The sequence below is a fragment of the Monodon monoceros genome, unplaced genomic scaffold, assembly GCF_005190385.1.
Source record: "Monodon monoceros isolate NGI ecotype Baffin Bay Population unplaced genomic scaffold, NGI_Narwhal_1 Super_Scaffold_12, whole genome shotgun sequence".
In the NCBI taxonomy this organism is placed as follows: Eukaryota; Metazoa; Chordata; class Mammalia; order Artiodactyla; family Monodontidae; genus Monodon; species Monodon monoceros.
This window is the reverse complement of record NW_021703768.1, coordinates 30,162,248-30,181,031: the sequence shown is the minus strand read 5'-3', so window position 1 is coordinate 30,181,031 and position 18,784 is coordinate 30,162,248. Positions and strand designations below refer to the sequence as shown.

At 38.1% G+C, this 18,784-nt stretch overlaps 1 protein-coding gene across 9 annotated transcripts in view; it reads left to right on the top strand.

Moving 5' to 3' along the window:
* The window catches only part of RANBP3L (RAN binding protein 3 like), a 49,409-nt gene that overhangs the window by 10,825 nt on the left and 19,800 nt on the right, over positions 1-18,784 (top strand). For 5 of the 9 annotated variants that reach the window (XR_003792752.1, XM_029217561.1, XM_029217565.1 and 2 more), the window contains 4 exons: positions 12,218-12,276; positions 13,339-13,378; positions 13,880-13,957; positions 14,806-14,880. Coding sequence is in view for 8 of the 9 variants with exons in the window: in XM_029217561.1 (XP_029073394.1) it covers positions 12,218-12,276; positions 13,339-13,378; positions 13,880-13,957; positions 14,806-14,880 (252 nt within the window). In the remaining variant the exon portion in view is untranslated. The remainder of the gene's footprint in view (positions 1-12,217; positions 12,277-13,338; positions 13,379-13,879; positions 13,958-14,805; positions 14,881-18,784) is intronic. The other 4 variants (XM_029217563.1, XM_029217568.1, XM_029217564.1 and 1 more) reach the window with 1 other exon arrangement.

Below are 18,784 nucleotides of genomic sequence, written 5' to 3'. Positions count from 1 at the left end.
CGCAGGGGGCCTGGGTTTGATCCCTGGTTGGGGAACTAGATCCCGCACGCATGCCGCAACTAAGAGTCTGTGTGCCAGAACTAAGAAGTCCCCATGCTGCAACTAAAGATCCCACATGCTGCAACTAAGACCTGGTGCAGCCAAAAATAAATAAATAAAATAATAAATATTTTTAAAAATCCCCACCATAATAGATGTGCCAAACTTCTTTCTATCTTTGTGAACATTTCTCACATTTTAAGGCTTAAACTCAAGATACTGTTCATTATCTTGCTCATAGCATGCAATTAACACTTACCAAATAAATCAGTATTTTTCTTCCCCAAAATTTCCTCCGAGTGATTGATATTCATAAATCATTGAATGTTGGGGCTTCAAAGATCACGTAGTACAACTGAATTTACATATTAGAAAACTGAAACCAGAGGAGCTAAGTCATCTACTCAAAGTTAGTAGTTAGTGCAGAGAGCTGGGACTATATGTCCATCTACATCTATCTATCTAAGAATTTTATGATATGAGGACCATCGTTATTAAAAGTATATAACATAGTTAAAAAATTAAGGTGAGATAAACTTGAGTTTTACCTCATTAAAAAAATACCCATAAGAAGAGTACTTGGTATGTAATATTAATACATATTAAGCATGTAGAGAAAATGATGAGTATGTCAGAGAGGGAGGAAGGAGTAATGGAAAGAGTAGAGGGAGGGAAACGTGTAAGGAGACAAGGAAGGTGGGTGTTAGAGAGAAATATGGAGCCAAATGGAAGCAAAGAAAGGAGGAGGAGACAAATGAGGGAAAGCTGATTTAAAAAAAAGATCCAAAATGTGGTATACACATACAATGGACTATTACTCAGCCTTTACAAGGAATACAATTCTAACATATGCAACAACACAGATGGACCTTGAAGACATTATGCTAAGTGAAATAAGTCAGGCCCAAAAAGACAAATATTGTCTGACCCCACTTACATTAGGTACCTAGTCAGATTCATAGAATCGGAAAGTAGAACAGTGGTTACCAAGGGCTGGGGGGAGAGTGGAATGGAGAGTTCGTGTTTAATAGGTATAGAATATCGGTTTGGAATGATGAAAAATTTCTCGAGATGGATGGTGTTGATAGTTATGTATTGTGAAAATACCTAATAACACTGAACTGTACTTAAAATGGTTAAAATGGTAAAATTTATGCTATGTATATTTTCACACAATAAAAAATGCTTTAGAAAAAGATATCACATAATTACAATATCTCCTCTGATCCTTTCATCTTGACTTGTCATAATAGTTCAATGATCATAAAAGCTTGAAGGAAAGAAAATGAATAAATATAAAGGATTGTTCTCAGGTTTTGGGGGTTCTTTTTGAGACTTCTTCAAGTCATATACATTGGAAAACTGATCAGTTTTTATCCTGTAATCTTCTTTAGCATGGTGAACAAATGTTTCTGGTAAGGTTTACAAGTTGCTACCTGGCCTTTACTTCTCTCAAACTAGTTCTAATGCAGAGCAGTGAGAGGTGTGTGCAGAACCAACTGCAGCAGGCGGCACAGTTCCGCCCCACCCCCACCCCCCGCCCCGCCGCTCCATTTCTGTGCCCCGAGGGCGAGCAGGGCATTTCAGTCCTCACACACGTAAGGTGAGGGTGAATGCTGACCTCCGGGGGCTTCCGGGAGTTCCCGAGAGGAGAACGGGGTCCAGGCCTTCCGGGCTTGTGAGGGCCTTGGGTGGCAGCCCTGCTCCTTTCTTCCTGCCTAGGCCTCCGAGGTCTTGTTCTCAGTGGAATAACATGCATTTACTCCTGTGAAACGGGAAAACAAGGAGCCTTTTCTCCTGCCTGCTCAAAGGCTCAGGCCAAAGAGGAGTGAGTTTAAGGAAGAGAGTTTGGGAATTGCAAGAAGTTGCAATCAAGCTTCTCTATCCGGCCTTGGAATCCATGAGGGAATTTAAAAATAGCGTACTTCTTTACTGACGAGGAAGAGCTTAAATGTATCTGGATTCAATATTTGAAGCAGCATTTCAGCCATATCTAATAGTCTTTGTGAAGAGTGATTTAATTATTACTAATATGATATTTTGTGTCAAACTCACCTCTTTAATTTCAGCAGTGCAGAAAATGCTAGGGAGTTACTTAAAATGAACAGATACCATTTTAAACCTGTACAATACTTATCTTCAACATGCCATGAAGCCTAGACTATATTTCCATCCCCTCCTCCCTCAGCAAAATGGAGAGACCCACTTCTAACATATGGAAGCATTTTCACACTGCAAGTTATTCTGAGGGGAGAATATGTGATTTATAAATGCTGTCAAATGAAATATGTATTTCCAAATGGTACCGAGTGGACCAGGCACATCACAAGACACGTTCTGCATCTTTACTACCCCATGGGCATAAACGAAGGAATGGTGTCGAGTAAGAGCAAACAGCTCTTTCTGGCATTATCAATCCAGAGGGCCCACACTTGCTGCTGACAAACATATTCAAGTAATTAAAGATTACAGGTAACCTTATCACAAAAGCATACAATAGTTTATATTCCATAAACTATAAAGGTCTATAATACTTATAGATAAAATAACACCTTCAAGTTTTGGAGAAATGGGTATGCTTTGTCAAAAGTAATACATCCTTCTGAGTCATTTTTGCCAGTGGCTGAAAATAAATATTGACATAGAGGTTTTAAATTGCTAGGCTCACCACGCCATTTGCCTGCCAACATTCTCAAACAAACCTTTTGAAAGTCAAAATACGAACAGAAAATGGTAAGAATAAGTGAAGCATCTTGCATGTTTACGGATGGCAAAACAAAAGTGCAGGAGCATTCACACAGTCTGGGATGACATCTCAACTAGGCTCGTACAGACCACAAAGGCAGAAGGCCTATCACAGCTCAGGTACATCACAGCTTCATAAGAAAAGAAGCTGTAAAACAGGCATTTAACTAAGCCAAGAGGGAGCCTTTCTTAGAGGAAAACACATGAGATTCGGAGTCAGCTCTCATGTGTTTTAGTCCCATATCTCTAAGTACGAGCTGCGTGACCTTGCACACATCTTGTAATTCTGGAGGCTTTGTTGTCTCATGATCCAAGGGTTTAATAAATTACCTCTTGAGGATCGTATCATGTAGTAAGAGCTGCGGTTTACCGAGCATTTCTCATATGCCAGGTACTGTGCTTAGCATTTTATCTACGTTACCTCGCTAAATCCTTACAACTTTGTGAAGTATGTCTTACTATTCCCATTTTACAGATGAGTAAACGTGGCCTCAGAGGGATCAAGTGATCTTCCCTAGCTCACAAAGTTAGTGAACTGAAGAGACGGAATTTGAATCCAGTCTCGTTTTTGCCAAAGTTTAGGTTTATAAAACCCTGCATTCTGGCTCGTGGTAGTCATTTACTTAGTCACCAAAGATTAATATATTTAGACACGTTTTATAATAGATGAAGTATGATACAAATATACATTTTCACATTACACATGTGCATAAAAGAAGCATCATGGGAGATCAGCAAGGTCTAACTTTTAGGTCATATGAAGTTAAACATTTCAAAAGGCAAAAGGTTAAAGACTAGTCATGACATGCATAAGCATGTCATATGGTACTGTTTTAAGAAGAAAGAAAAAGAAATAATTCAAAGAGTCATGTTTTGACACTGAAAACAATAGTAAAATTTAATGGAGTATGCTGTGTTGGCTGTTGAAAAAGGTCTCTTGGAAAACAAGAAGGTCTTCATGAAACCGTTCAGCTCACTGAACATCCCCAAATATAAAGCACACTGCACATGACGACCATGTCTTTTGGGATACATTACAGAACACTCTCAAAAATATAAAGCCAGTTTCTTCCTTCATCACTGTATTTTGATCTGCAGAGTGATTTTGCCAGATGTTCTGTATCAAATGACTTAATGAAAGTTTTCTGTTCTTTAAAATCTGTGAAGTTCCCTATTTATAATGACATTAGTGAAGTACATGACTTTAAGAAATGAGAAGAATTTTTCTTCAATTGAATTGCCACAAATCTCCAGATTCTAAAATGCAAACGAAATCAAGTCACTGGCCATAGCCCACTACCACATATGACTGGATTATAAACTAAGCAGCATGGTTTGGTGTTGAGGTTCGGGTGAGAACGCATTAAACACAGAGTTTTCAGGGGCTTGGTCCGACCTCCAGAAGGGTAGCAAGGTCTGTGTGTGACACAACCTCTAGTTCTAGCTCACATCAGACACTTTAATTATTTTTATGTCTTGGTTTTTTGAAATCCATCTGTGTCTAGATGGAGACCAATATACAAACCAGTTGAGAAAAGAGTCTAAAGTCTTTGGAACTTACAATGAATGGATCTCTTGAAGACTAGCAGCATAAGAAGCAGATGAGTTCAGAAAATCGGACGGATTAGACAAAGTTCTCAGTGGTAACGGCTGTATTCAGTGGGTTGCGAGATACTTTTCTCATCTTCTTCTCCAATGTCCCATTCTGAAAATGAGTAATTTCTTTATCAGCATCGTATTTATGAGAAAAGGGATAGCTTCCTTCGTTTTATTCTAATATTGATTCTTTTTTTTTTCTCAAGTGTGTGCTCACATTGAATCAAAACCAAGAAATTCTAGATTTCTTAGAGCAGGCAGTTTATAATTCCATTTCCAACAAAAATTTACAGCAGTTCAAAAAATGCAGAATTGGGTTGAAAAGTGTTTTCTCCTATTACTTCCTATAATGTATGTATTACAACACACTTGTGTTCATAGTACACAACTGGTTATAACTTCAGCAGGGACGACGAGGCTGCAATTGTTCCAGCAGGGTCCATTTATCTTGTGTCTCAAGTTGAGCTGGTGCTTTGTGAGTTCAGCCTGGCAATTTCCTATGTAAATAGGAAATTGTATGTAAATGTAAACAGGAAATTTCCCTCTGGGGTCCTGGTTATTCTACCTTCAAGTCAGGCAGTACAAAACATCTGATAAAGTAAAATCAAGAGTGTCCCATCATAGTTAATAACGACTCTGTGGCCCTACCACCTCCTTCTGTAAAGACATATTTTTTAATATTTTGGTGGGTAATTTGTTGTTTAGTTCATTCCTTTTGCATTTTTACAGAATTCCTCCATAGATGGCTAGAAATGAGTACAGAATGTCTTATGCCTATAGTTCCTTCACGAATTGGCACAGATTCACTTTTCTTCTGGGGCAACAATTTGTCATTTCTTAAAACTATCTTAAAATATTTTAACATAGATTTGAGGCCTTTTTTTAAAAAAAAATCAAATTGTGATTCAGACCCTCTACATCCCCTCTTCCTGGGTCTCCTGCTATGATTTATCTTTTTTTCTACAGAAGATGTCATTTTTTATAGTTGAGACTTTAGATGTTTTAAATTCCTGTTGAAAAATCTTTGAACTATGACAAATGCTTTTGATGTAGTTTATGCTTTCAGGCTAAATTTTCGCTTTGCAGAAATAAACATTTTAACTGACATTTAATAATCCCAAGCAAAGATATTTTCTAAAAAAATTTCCATTACTCAGATTTCAGACACATTATTAAAACAGAAGACTCCCTGCATCAGAGAGGAAATCAATGTTTTAAGCAGAATATCTGAATGACTGATTTCAATATCAGTATCGATATTTCAATATCCTAACTACAGGCATTTCTTTTTAGGTCTTCAGAGTAGCCCTTGACTTCACCTTACGTTGAATCACAATAATCATAGTGTGTGGTTTGAATTGTAATTATTTTCTCATTAGCTGTCAGGTTACTCAGAACGTCTGGAGGTTTAGTCATTAACTCCAAGGGTCTCCACTGCCATCTTCCTAGATTTGGTCTCAGTGGGCAGACACCTGGAGGTGCTCTAGAGGACCGGTCCTCAAACACGTATACAGACCACCTGGGGATCTTGTAAAATGCAGATTCTGCTGCAGTAGGTCTGGGGTGAGGCCTGAGAGTCTGCATTTCTAACAAGTCCCTGGTCAATACTGCTAGTCTGTCTGGACCACACTTTGTGGGGCAAGGATCTCTAAAACTATCAATGGGCCATGGGCCTGAATTCAGAAACTTCCTGATATTAAAAAAGAAAAAGAAAGATAGGAGTAAAACAAGGAAAAGTGAGAAGAGAACCAGGGGTAAGAATAAGGTAATGAGTGAAAGGAAAAAGAAGGACCTTTGAGGAACAATTAAGAAGTTTCCCCAGAGCTAACAGGGTAGCTAGGTGATGGCAATGACATAGGACTGGAGGAGAGGAGGGAAGGGAAGCTAACTTTTATTGAGTGTCTTCTGTGCAACCTGTGCTCTGACATATTGCCATGTGTTTAGGCTTGTATATGTAAATGGATATATATGGATATATATATCTGTGTATATATAGAGGATGGATCGATAGAAAGATATTCTGCCTTGTTCCAAAAAGGTTTGAAGAAGCTCTTACATGCACACATTTCTTCAATCCTCATAACAACCCTTTTAAAATATATATCGAGAGAGACGAGAAAGCTAAGCCTTGCAGTAATTTTTTTAAAGCACAGCTCTAGGATTATCTAACTTCAGAGCTCCAAAATCCATGCTTTGACCAGTCAGAGAGCCAGACACGAGTGAAAGAGGTGAAGAGGACAGTTTTGGAACGTGAGAAGAAATGAGAAAAGAGGACGTGGCAGAGACACATGGAAAAATCCAGGAAGAAAGAGAGAGGAAAATGCAGGGCATGCCAGGGCTGCAGTCCAAGTGGATAATTCTAGTCCTGGTAGCAATTAGAGGCGACCCATTTGGCAGTGTCCGCTCCTCTGCAGGAGGGTTGTTGCCACCATCTTTCCTGCCAAGAGTGTTTCCACAACCTTTGTGGCCCTGGTTGGAGTAGCCTGGTTCTATCCAGTGTGGAGAACTCAGTTTTCACCTTAATCACCCTAAACTACCAAGCAGGATGAAGCAGTCTGCCAGACTCTCGGTGGGAGAAGCCATGTAGCAGAAACGTGGGACCCCTAGAGCTTCCTGCCCGCATGCCCACTGGGACTCCATTCTCAGTCTCTTCCTCCTCTTCCGGATCTGCTTTTGGCTCAGTAGACACTCTTAAACCTTCTCCTTTGAGATGACTGAAAATCCTCCAGTTACTTTCCTACATGAAACAGGTTTGTCAGAGACTGAGTGCCAATAAAATATATTGAAAACAAAAAGGTAGGAACAAGACCTTACAACTCACCCAAAATTTGGGGGGAAAATTATGGTACATATTAGAATAGGGAGAAAAGAAGTGTATATTTACTGTTAACACTGACCATTACACTACCTTAGAATCCTGAAGAACAAAGCTCTTACATTATGCATAATGTTCTAGCTGAATTCTTGTCTGGAGATGTGAAGGAGTATTTTGAATGAAGGTGAAGGACAAGAACATAAAATGCCTTTCAGTAGATTAGACGGCATTATAAAGAGCAGATCTTTAGTTATTCAGAAGCATGTTATTGCACTCTGAATTCAGTGAATCCGTCTTGCCCACCATCTATTTCCATATATCTCTATGCAAAGAACAGGTAGGCCAAAGAAATAAGATACTGGGTACATGCTAAGCAGTATAATTCAATAAGAAGTCTGTCGTTGGCCAGGAGCGTGAGAATTGTCCTTTAATCATGAGTGTCTGACACTACGGTAGAAAAGAAATTATTTTCAAATTTGGTTTTTATTTTTTCAAACTTACGTATATTCATGTGGTTTAAGGGTTCAAATGGTCCTACAAGACTTTTCTGGAAAAAAGTAGCAATCTCCTCCTGGCCCCTTCCTCTGCTTTCTTTTTTCTTGGTCCCCAGAGGTAACAGCATCCAACTCACAGCTGTTTCTTTTGTATTAACCTCCATAAAACCAAATACCATGCATTTAGGGCTACTTCTCTATATTTATGTTTAGGTGCTACTGGTTTGCAACTATGGAAGAATTTAGGTCCCTTTCACAGATTTTTCTGACCCCTTCAACCCACTACCACCATACACATGAACGCTTTCCATTCCCCCATCTTCCCAAAATCACTGCATCAGAAGTCTGATTAGATCAATATTCAGTATTCACATCGTCATGATTATGTAATATATTTTGATTACTTTTGTTTTCCTGCCCAACTTTTTGTTTTCTCTGGATTTAATAATTGTGTCATATTTTTGTTTTGTTTCGTTTTCTTAGTCCTCTACGTACTAGTTACCAGTCAACCCCCAAAGTCTCTTCCAATTATCTAAATATGCTTTCAAAGTATTCAGTTACTTGAGATATTCAACTGCTTTTAGTTCCATCCTTTTGGAGACTTCTTTCCTGGAGTCTCCTCAGGGACCTCCCCCACTGTGGACTGGTTATTCTCTGCAATTGGTGTACTGCTCTCGTTCTGGGCTATCCTCTCACCATCATCCTGGAGGCTGCCTTCACCTCTTCTGAGTCGGTGCCCCTGTTTCTTGGCTACTTAGTTTACTAGCTCTTTTGGTAGAGCACTTCCTTTAGAAGCATCCTGAGAATGAGTGCATGTGGGATACATACTTTGAGAGCTTACAGTTGGAAGTGTTTTTATCATGTCTTTACACTTAACCGGTACATTATATTAACATATAATTCTAGACCGGAAATCATTTCCTTTCAGAGTGTTAAAAGCATTGCTCCTTTGACTTCTAACTTACAGGATTGTTGTTGTGAAACCTAAAGCCATTCCGATACCTGACCCTTCATATGTGACTTTTTTTACCCCCTTTTCCATGCCAATAGGACCTTTTCTTAGTGGTGTTCTAAGATTTCATGATGTGCATTGGTACGGTTCTATTTTCATGTATTGTTCTGAGTATTGGATTGACTCTTTCAAACTGGAGACATATGTCTTTTGATTTGGGGAATTTTAATGATCTATTTGTTGATAATTTCAAGCCCTCTTTTTCCTGTATTCTCTTTCTCTATAGCTTCTATTAGTCAGGCATTGAAGTGACTCTTGGACTGATCATCTGAGTTTTCTTATCTCTTCTCACATTTTTCATTTCTGTTCTTTTGCTCTGCTATGTGGACTATTTACTCAATTTTATTCTCTAAATCTTCTATTGATGTTTTTAAGGCAACATTGATTCTACTACCATATTTTAAAGTCTAAATTTCTAAAAGCTTATTCTTGTTCTGTGTTGCTCTTTTTAAAAAATAGTACTCTGTTTTTGCTTCATGGATGTTTCATGTTTGTGAGGATATTAATTATATACATATTAGATATATAATTATAAAATATATATGAAAATAAATTATTTGTATATAATTTTAGAAAATATATATTAAACTCTCTGCATAGTCTTTTCCCTCCAGTTTACTTTCCTTCTGTTTACTCATTCAATCACTGAATTGTATGTCTGGTGACCCTTGATTGCCTGCTTATATTTAAGAAAGGGGCACTCACTAAAAAGCTCATTGGCAGCTATGTGCACTTGCACTGGGTTCTCATCATCTGGTTTGACCATTCACGGAGAAATTTGTTTGCCCTTATCTTTTGTTCTTTTCTTTCGGGTTGGTCAGACTCTCCAGAGAAAAATCTTATAATTTCCTGCCTGGAGGAAATAAACCTGGCTGCCAGCATTCTGTGAACTGAGTAGAGAGTGCTCAGACAGAACCTCAATATTTTGTATGCGTGGTAGGCAGTATAACAGCTCCCTAAAGATGTCCGTATCCTAATGCTCAGAGCCTGTAAATATGTACCTTATGTGGCAAAAGAAACCCAGTAGATGTGATTAAGTTAAGGATCTTGAGACAGGAAGATTATCTTAGATAATCCAACTTCATCTTCAGCCTCATCTTATACCACTGTCCTCTCCCTCTTACCTTGCAAAGTGACTTGTATACAGTCACCCCTCAATACATATTTGTTGAATAAGTGGATTGATCAACAAATATATTAGAAAGAAGAAAGGATACATTTTAAAATATATCATTGTAAGGACTGTGATCTTATTTTCAAGTTTTCCTACTGGGTCAGGTTAGAAAACTGCTATGAACCCAATGGCTTGATAAATGTTTACTTTTGACTTTGGAGCCAAAGGACTGGTTTGAGAAAGGGCGAGAGAATCTAGCTGGAAGAGGAGGTAAGGAGGTCATCTGTTTTCCAGCTAATGAGCTGGGCAGTGTCACTGCACTGAGGCTAATATACCTTCAATCAGACAATGTATACCTAGATCCTAGCACAGTGGCTGGCACAAAAAGATACTCAATAAATATTTGTTGAATTGATGAAAAAAAAAATGGCCTTCCTACTTTACCACATGCCCTCCAAGCTACAAGTAACCCTTTATGATTTCCTACTTAATGCTGCCATTGAAGATCACTTCTGCCCATTTTTAGCTCTATGTTTTGATAGAGGAAAAGTCAACATGCTATTTGTCTACGGTTCGGTCAAGTCATACTATTTTAAGGACAACTACCCTAAGTCCAATTTAGAAGAGGCCCATTTATTATTCCACTTCATAAGTATTCCACTGCACATTCACAAAGACTATGTCCTTTCAAAGTCATTAGAGATCTCATTTCTTAAATCTAATGTAACTGCCGAAAAAGGAGCTTGTTCTAAGAAAGAACAAAGACTTGAGCTACAGTTTAATATGGATGGCAATGCAAATATATTGTTGAGCATTTTCTGCTGTGGTTCACTTGGCTCCAAGGGCAGACAGCACAGCAAGCACTTGCATAAAAAAATGAAGCTTATCTTGCTGGACCGAAAGAAGGTACCCAAGTTCACAGGGCCCCAGGAGCTTGGCAAAGGGTGGTCTGGCAGAGTTTTGACACGCTGTTATGGGATAAGATTGTGGGTAACTGGAAAACCCCTTTCTGGCATATAAAAGGTGTAATTATCTGGTAGTTCCTTGAAATTCTTCAGCTAGGCTTTTATTTATTTAACCAGTGATGGCAAATTACCTCAGCTTCTATGCCGGCATGATACATCGGTAATGGCTGCTAGAAGCCTATAATGATAAAAGTTCTGAGGAAATATTGGGGCTCATCAAGAAAGTGTTGTCATAGATTAGCAATGTCAGCTATGAGTTTTGGAATAGCGATTGGTGTCACGCCACATATTTAATATCCTTTCAGGCTTTTTTTTGGTCTTATTAAAATCTAAGTAATTATATCTAAAAATCCACATAATTTTCACATAAATTCTGTAAAGTAAGTACTGTTATAGTCTTCATTTTTTTTTCGGATGAAGAAACTTAAGGTACAGACATATTGTTTCCAAAAGTATATTGCCAATTAGCGGTGGAACTTATATTTGAACACATGCCTCTCTAACTCCAGAGCCCCTCCAAGCTTTTAACAACCATATAATCTTCCCTAAGAATTCTAGAGTGCTGATATTTGATGCTGTTATCACTCATTTATACCCTAGAGTGAATGAGTTCCTTTCTATCCTTACCTAAGATAGGAAAATATAAAAGATTAATAAGGTTGGCAGGGCTGAAGACAAACTACCTACTTTACAATACTGTTTAAGACTGATTCTTAGTCTAAATATTGAAAACATGACTTAGTATATGACTAGTCAAGGAAATATGAATTATTCCTGGATTATTTAAGTACATCTGTACCATTTATATTTTGAGATCCAAACCAAGTAGAAGTATTACTCTCAGATGAGATTTTTTTTTTTTTTTTTGCGGTACTCGGGCCTCTCACTGTTGTGGCCTCTCCCGTTGCGGAGCACAGGCTCCGGACGCACAGGCTCAGAGGCCATGGCTCACGGGCCCAGCCACTCCGCGGCATGTGGGATCTTCCCGGACCGGGGCATGAACCCGTGTCCCCTGCATCGGCAGGCGGACTCTCAAACACTGCGCCACCAGGGAAGCCCTCAGATGAGATTTTTCATCCTTTGAAATGTCTTATTCTAAAAGTAAGGATGTTAATCACTACGGCACGATGAGTTTCCAAATGCAGGTAATTGTACTTTGTTTTCCTTAAACATTTAAAGGTTGTTCTCTTAATGGGATGATCTCTCTATTTATGGAAACATATTACTATCACTTTCCCCGAATATTTATTTCTCTAATTAATTGTTAAAATCATTTGTAAATATGCAATTTACATGTAAATCATTCATGTAAAACAGTTTGGATTTTACCCAAAGGCAGGGAAAAATACAAAACGAAAAAATCTTCAAATATTTGTAGTTGGTGTTAGAAATGTCAGAGTATTGTTTGATTTCTTGCATGTTCTTTTACTTTTACAGAAAAATCTGTCATTGCTCAACCAATATTTGTTTTTGAAAAGAGAAAACAAACTTTTAAGGTAAGATCAAGTCACTTTTCTTTGATTTTTTTTTTTGAGGTATTTATTTATTTTGGCTGCGTTGGGTCTTCTTTGCTGTGCGCGGGCTTTCTCTAGTTGCGGAGAGCAGGGCCTACTCTTCATTGCAGTGTGCGGGCTTCTCATTGCAGTGGCTTCTCTTGTTGAGGAGCACTGGCTCTAGGTACATGGGTTTCAGTAGTTGCAGCGCGTTGGCTCCGTAGTTGTGGCTCACAGGGTCTAGAGTGCAGGCTCAGTAGTTATGGTGCACGGGCTTAGTTGCTCTGCAGCATGTGGGATCTTCCCGGAGCAGGGATTGAACCCGTGTCCCCTGCATTGGCAGGCGCATTCTTAACCACTGCACCACCAGGGAAGTCCCTCTTTGATTTTTACTTTGACAAGATTGTATATCGAGAAGCTAGCTATACTAAATGATATCACTGCTGCATAAATTTATCCTCTGTTCTTCACTTAGAGGAGTAGTAACTCCAGAATATTTACATCATAGGGATTTACTGACAGCAATTTGGCTGAAATGGGAAGCCAGAGGCCTTATCTTGAAACTATGGATAACATGCCATTTTTGCCAAATTATCTGTTTTTTTTTTTTGGAGTGACTGGGAAAGGGGAGGGGCTGAAGGAGATTAGGAGGGCTAAGGCTCATCAAGCATTCCCCACCACTGACCTAGCTTAAAACTGGATATAAAATAAGTTCTAAACTGCAATATATGATTCAAAAGAAATCTTGAGGACTCTATTTGCTTTTTCAGCATCATACTAAAATCACTTGCTTTGAAAGACAAACGATAGCATTAGTAGCATTCTCACTTTAGCCTAACTAGTATTTTCTTGTTATTCATTCTTACTTATGGAGGTAATTTACCCTACTACCCACAAAACTAACTAAAGAAAAACTCAACTCCTAGTGAGTAAAGGTGAGCAGCTTTTCCTAGCCTAGCTGAATAGACCTGGCTTCTGAGAATTCTCTTATAAAGTGACAGGGTGAAAGTCTGATTTGAAAACAGCAAACACTCAGCTCTCACTGGTAGCTTTGTTTCCTTCCAGAGACCAGCAGAAGACACCCTGTATGAAGCAGCAGAACATGGTAATGATTTGTATCCTGTATTTCAAAAGCAATCTTTATACAAAGAGATAAGTAGGCACAAGCATTTTGGCATGTGGCACAGACAATGTAAAATCGAATGGTTTTTCTTGTTTTTAAGCATGCAAGTAGACTGGCTCTTGTTTTGAAAGATGACATGTAGGTCTTTGGGAACACTGATGTTAACAACACTAAAATCCCATGATTCTCCACTGCCTGTACTTCAACCTTCCAAAAGCATTCTCTATACAATCTCAGAATTTGTACGCAACTTCTTGCCAAAGCCACTTTTTTTTAATTGTTTCACAGTACGATGATATGCCTATTGGTTTATAATCTCCAAGTTATTAACCCCAATGTCTAACACTGTGCTTCAGAAATTAACACATTGTCAAACGATGATATATCTAGAGAAAAGGAAATTCTGTTTCTCCTCTCATATCACGGATTGAGCCTAATTTGTTATTGCAATCAGTTTTACCCTTCACATTGAATTTCTTACAGAGTGTAATGATTCTTCCAGAAAGCGTGTCCGGTCTTCATCTTTTACTTTGCATACTACAGATTCTCAGTCCCAAGGAGGTAGGTATAGCCTTGACTGTTCACTGTTATGTTTACTCTGAGTGTGACACTACTGAGGGACTTTTCAAACACATAATGTTTAAAAATCTACCCATTGATAGTGTTTATAATATACTGTTGTATGAAGATAGCAGTTTATAAATGAATTGCACAGTGAGTTATTATTTAAAAATTCAATTAATCAACATTGGAAAAAAGACTGAAAGGATATAAACCACAGTGTTGGCAATGGTTATCTTAGGTAATGGGATTACAAGTGATTTGGTTCCCTTGTCCACCCCCCCCACCCCCCACCCCCAGCCCACTCCACCCCCCAACTCCGACCTTTGTATTTTGCTGTGTTCACAAAGTTTCTGCATTAAGCATGTATTAGCTTTACAATTAGGAAAAACTGCTATTTCCTCCTAAGTAAACATCTACTTAAATAAACAGATGTCTGCTTTTAAAAAAACACTTTATTCTAAGAACTTTATCATATGCTGTGTTTTGAATAAACCATTAACTTAGTTTGCCTCTCTCCTACACTCAAAGCACTCTGGCGACTTCTTTTATGATAGATCACACTGCCCTCTGCTGTGTCATACAGCTATTTATGTATATGTCTGTCTCCTCCACTGAGAGTTCCTTGAGGTCATCTTCACGCCTGATAGAGTGTCTAACACACGATGATCATGTAAATATTTACTGAATAATTCTCACCAGAGGCACTCTTTATTTTTAATCGATAAAAATACAAAAAATTTTTCTAATCTGGTGATAAAGAAAATTTTCCAAAACAGCAAAAATCCAAATCAAAAGAAAAACAAACCCCACTTCCTTATTGACTCCAGTTTGCAATCTGCTTTTAGCATCAACCTTGTCCCAGAAGCGACTAAGATCGTCATCCTTCACGGATCTCCCGACCTTCCCCCCTTCTGGGCCAGGTAATAAAGAACTTCTTAGAACCTCAAGCCTGACACTCTGACTTTTCCAAATCCATTCTTATTCATGATGAGCTTTCTTTTTCGGCTACTATAAAACTCTTGACATTTTAGTGGCAAATAAAATAGGGGCCTTAGCAAAGTATGCATGGAAGACTACCTTCTGAATTCCAGCCCCACAAATCTAGACAGTATATCTGTTTATTTTTGGTAGAAAGTTTAAGCTTGATGACGTTTTTTAGGATTTCATGTTTATGACAGCATTATTTTATGTAAGGTAGGCCTATAAAATACAGTAACTTGCTTTATTTTCCTTATTATTGTCCATCTGTACAGTTTATAATATATGCAGTACTCAAAATATATAACTATGTGTAGATTCTCAAAGTTTATGCTTTAAATTTATATTCTAAAGTTTAGAATATGATTCCTTTTGAATTTTTCACTAATTAAAACATTACCTCTTTTTATTTGAAATTTGTAATACTTTGCGAAGTAAAACTATTTTATCATAATAAAATATTTGAAATGGTTGAAACATGCTCTACATCAAGATTATGATTTGTAGTCTTGTATATTTTTGTTTCTACTGAACAACCAACTGCCTTTTCCGAGTTAAGCTTACCACAAGAAACAGAAAATAGGAACTATTCACTTCCTTTTAGCAGATTCTACCCAGGAACCACAGAGTTTTCAAACTAATGAATTTATATTCTTATTAACAATTCCAAGCGTGACTGAGCAACAATATGGTCAGACACCTTTCACATACAGAAGAGACAGGTTCTAGTTCAATAAGCTCCATCTATATGTGCCTGACAAGTTACAGACATTAAGAGGAATAGGGGTCTTAATCCCAGAGGATTTGTTTTATTGTATTTGTGCATAAAGTAAAGGGATGGCTTTAAATTATCTGGAAAACTGCTTCAATTCATTTTCTAAAAATCAGACACACATACAAAAAGAATGAATAAAAAAACCACTGATATTACCAAGCACATCCCATTTTATGTTGTGCAGAATCTTGGCGCTGTTGGAATGGAGACAAATGGTACAATTTTAAATGGCCCATTCAGTGTTACTTTATAATAATAAAGATCATAAAAACCATGTAATTGAACTTCGAATTAGAGAAGCTATTCTACCCCAACATTTATAATACTTCGAAGAAGCAATCCTTATTCTTTTCTCATCTCCTTTAATCCAACACTCAAAGGTTGCTATTTCTGCGATTTGCAACCAAGAGGTGATCTCTGAGATGTGTAGTACAGACATACCTCGTTTTATTGAACTTCACAGATACTGCATTTTTTACAAATTGAAAGTTTGTGGCAACCATACCTCAAGGAAGTCTATGGGTGCCACTTTTCCAACAGCATTTGCTTGCCTTGTGTCTCTGTGTCATATTTTGGTAATTCTCACAATATTTCAAACATTTTCATTATTTTTATACCTGTTATGGTGATCTGTGATCTTAGATGTTACTACTGTAATAGTAATTTTGGGGGGACACTTAAACCACGACCATATAAGTCATGATGGCCAACTTAATAAATGTGCATGTTGACTGCTCCACCAACCAGCCTGCTCCCCCATCCCTCTCCCTCTTCTCAGGTCTCCCTATTCCCTGAGATACAGCAATATTGAAATTAGGCCTGTTAATAACCTTATAGTGGCCTCTAAGTGTTTGAGTGAAAGGAAGAGTCACATGTCTCTCACTTTAAATCAAAAGTTAGAAATGATTAAGTTCCGTGAGAAAGGCATGTCTAAAGCCAAGACAGGCCAAAAACTAGGCCTCTTGCACCAAACGGTTAGCAAATATGTGACTGTGAAGGAAAAGTTCCTGAAGGAAATTGAAAGTGCTACTCCAGTGAACACATGAATGATAAGAAAGTGAAACAGACTTATTGCTGATATGGAGAAAGTTCTAGTGGTCTGGAGAGAAGATCAAACCACCCACAATATTCCTTCAAGCCAAAGCTTAATCAAGAACAAGGCCCTGACTCTTTTCAGGTCTGTAAAGGCTGAGAGAGTTGAGGAAGCTGCAAAAGAAAAGTCTGAAGCTAGCAGATGTTGGTTCATGAGGTTGAAGGAAAGAAGCCATCTCCATAACGTAAGTGTGCAAGGTGAAGCAGCAAGTGCTGATGTAGAAGCTGCAGCAAGTTACCCAGAAGATCTAGCTCAGATCATTAATGAAGGTGGCTGTGCTAAACAACAGATTTTCAGTGTAGATGAAACAGCCTTATACTGGAAGAAAATGCCATCTAGGACTTTTCATAGCTAGAGAGGAGAAGTCAATGCCTGGCCTCAAAGTTTCAAATGACAGGCTGACTCTCTTGTTAGAGACTAATGCAGCTGGAGACTTTAAATAGAAGCCAGTGCTTATTTAGCATTCTGAAAATTTAGGGCCCTTAAGAATTATGATAAATCTACTCTGCCTGTGTCCTATAAATGGAAAAACAAAGCCTGGATGATGGCACACCTGTTTACAATATGGTTTGCTGAATATTTTAAGCCCACTGTTGTGACCTACTGCTCAGAAAAAGATTCCTTTCAAAATATTACTGTTCAGTGACAATATATCTGGTCACTCAAGAGCTCTGATGGAGATGTAAAACAAGATTAATGTCATTCATGCCTGCTAACACAACATCCACTTTTCACCCCATGGATCAAGGAGTCATTTTGACATTCAAGTCTTATTATTTAAGAAGTACATTTTGTAAGGCTATAGCTGCCATAGGTAGTGATTCCTCTGATGGATCTGGACAAAGCATTTGCAAACCTTCTGGAAAGGACTCACCATTCTAGCTGCCATTAAGAACATTTGTAATTCATGGGAAGAGGTCAAAATATCAACATTCACACGAGTTTGGAAGAAGCTGATTCCAACCCTCATGGATGACTTTGAGGGGTTCCAGACTTCAGTGGAGGAAATAAGTACAGATGTGGTGGAAATAGCAAGAGAACTAGAATTAGACGTGGAGCCTGAAGATGTGGCTGAATTGCTGCAATCTGATGATAAAACTTGAACAGATGAGGAGCTGCTTCTCATGGATGAGCAAAGAAAGTGGTTTCCTGCTCATCTAGTCCCGGTGAAGATGCTGCAAAGGTTGTTGAAATGACAATAAAGGATTTAGAATAAACTTAGTTGGGGGTTCGAGGGGACTGACTCCAATTTTGAAAGAAGTTCTGTGAGTAAAATATTATCAAACAGCATTGCATGCTACAGAAATCATTCGTGAAAGGAAAAGTCAACTGATGCTGCAAACTTCACTGTTGTCTTATGTTAAGACATTGCCACGGTCACCCCAGCCTTCAGCAACCACCAGCCTGATCAGTCAGCAGCCACAGACACTGAGGCAAGACCCTCCCCCAGCCGAAAGATTATGACTCTCTGAAGGCTCACATGATGGTTAGCATTTTTTTAGCAATAAAGTATTTTTAAATTAAGATAGGTATATTGTTTTTCATAGCAATATTTTTAAATTAAGATACATATATTGCTATTGCACACTTAACAGACTACAGTATAGTGTAAATGTAACTTTTATATGCACTGGGAAACCAAAGAATTTGTGTGACTCACTTTATTGTGATACTCATTTTATTGCAGTGGTCTGGATCCCAATAGCAATATCTCTTTGGTATGCCTATAATTCTGTTCTTGCAGCCAAGACCACAGTCTTATCCCATCAATTCACTTCACAGAAAAATGGCCTAGAGTAATGGTCGTCTTTACTTCTCTCTTCGGGTATCATTAAAGAGTGGGGAAGGGGCAGAATTTGCTAACAGTTTTATAACATTCTATAAGAAATATATATTAATGCACACAGATGGTTCACTACCAATTCAGAGTTTATAATCTGTAGAATTTCTCTCAGTATTCAATTTCATGATTCTAAAG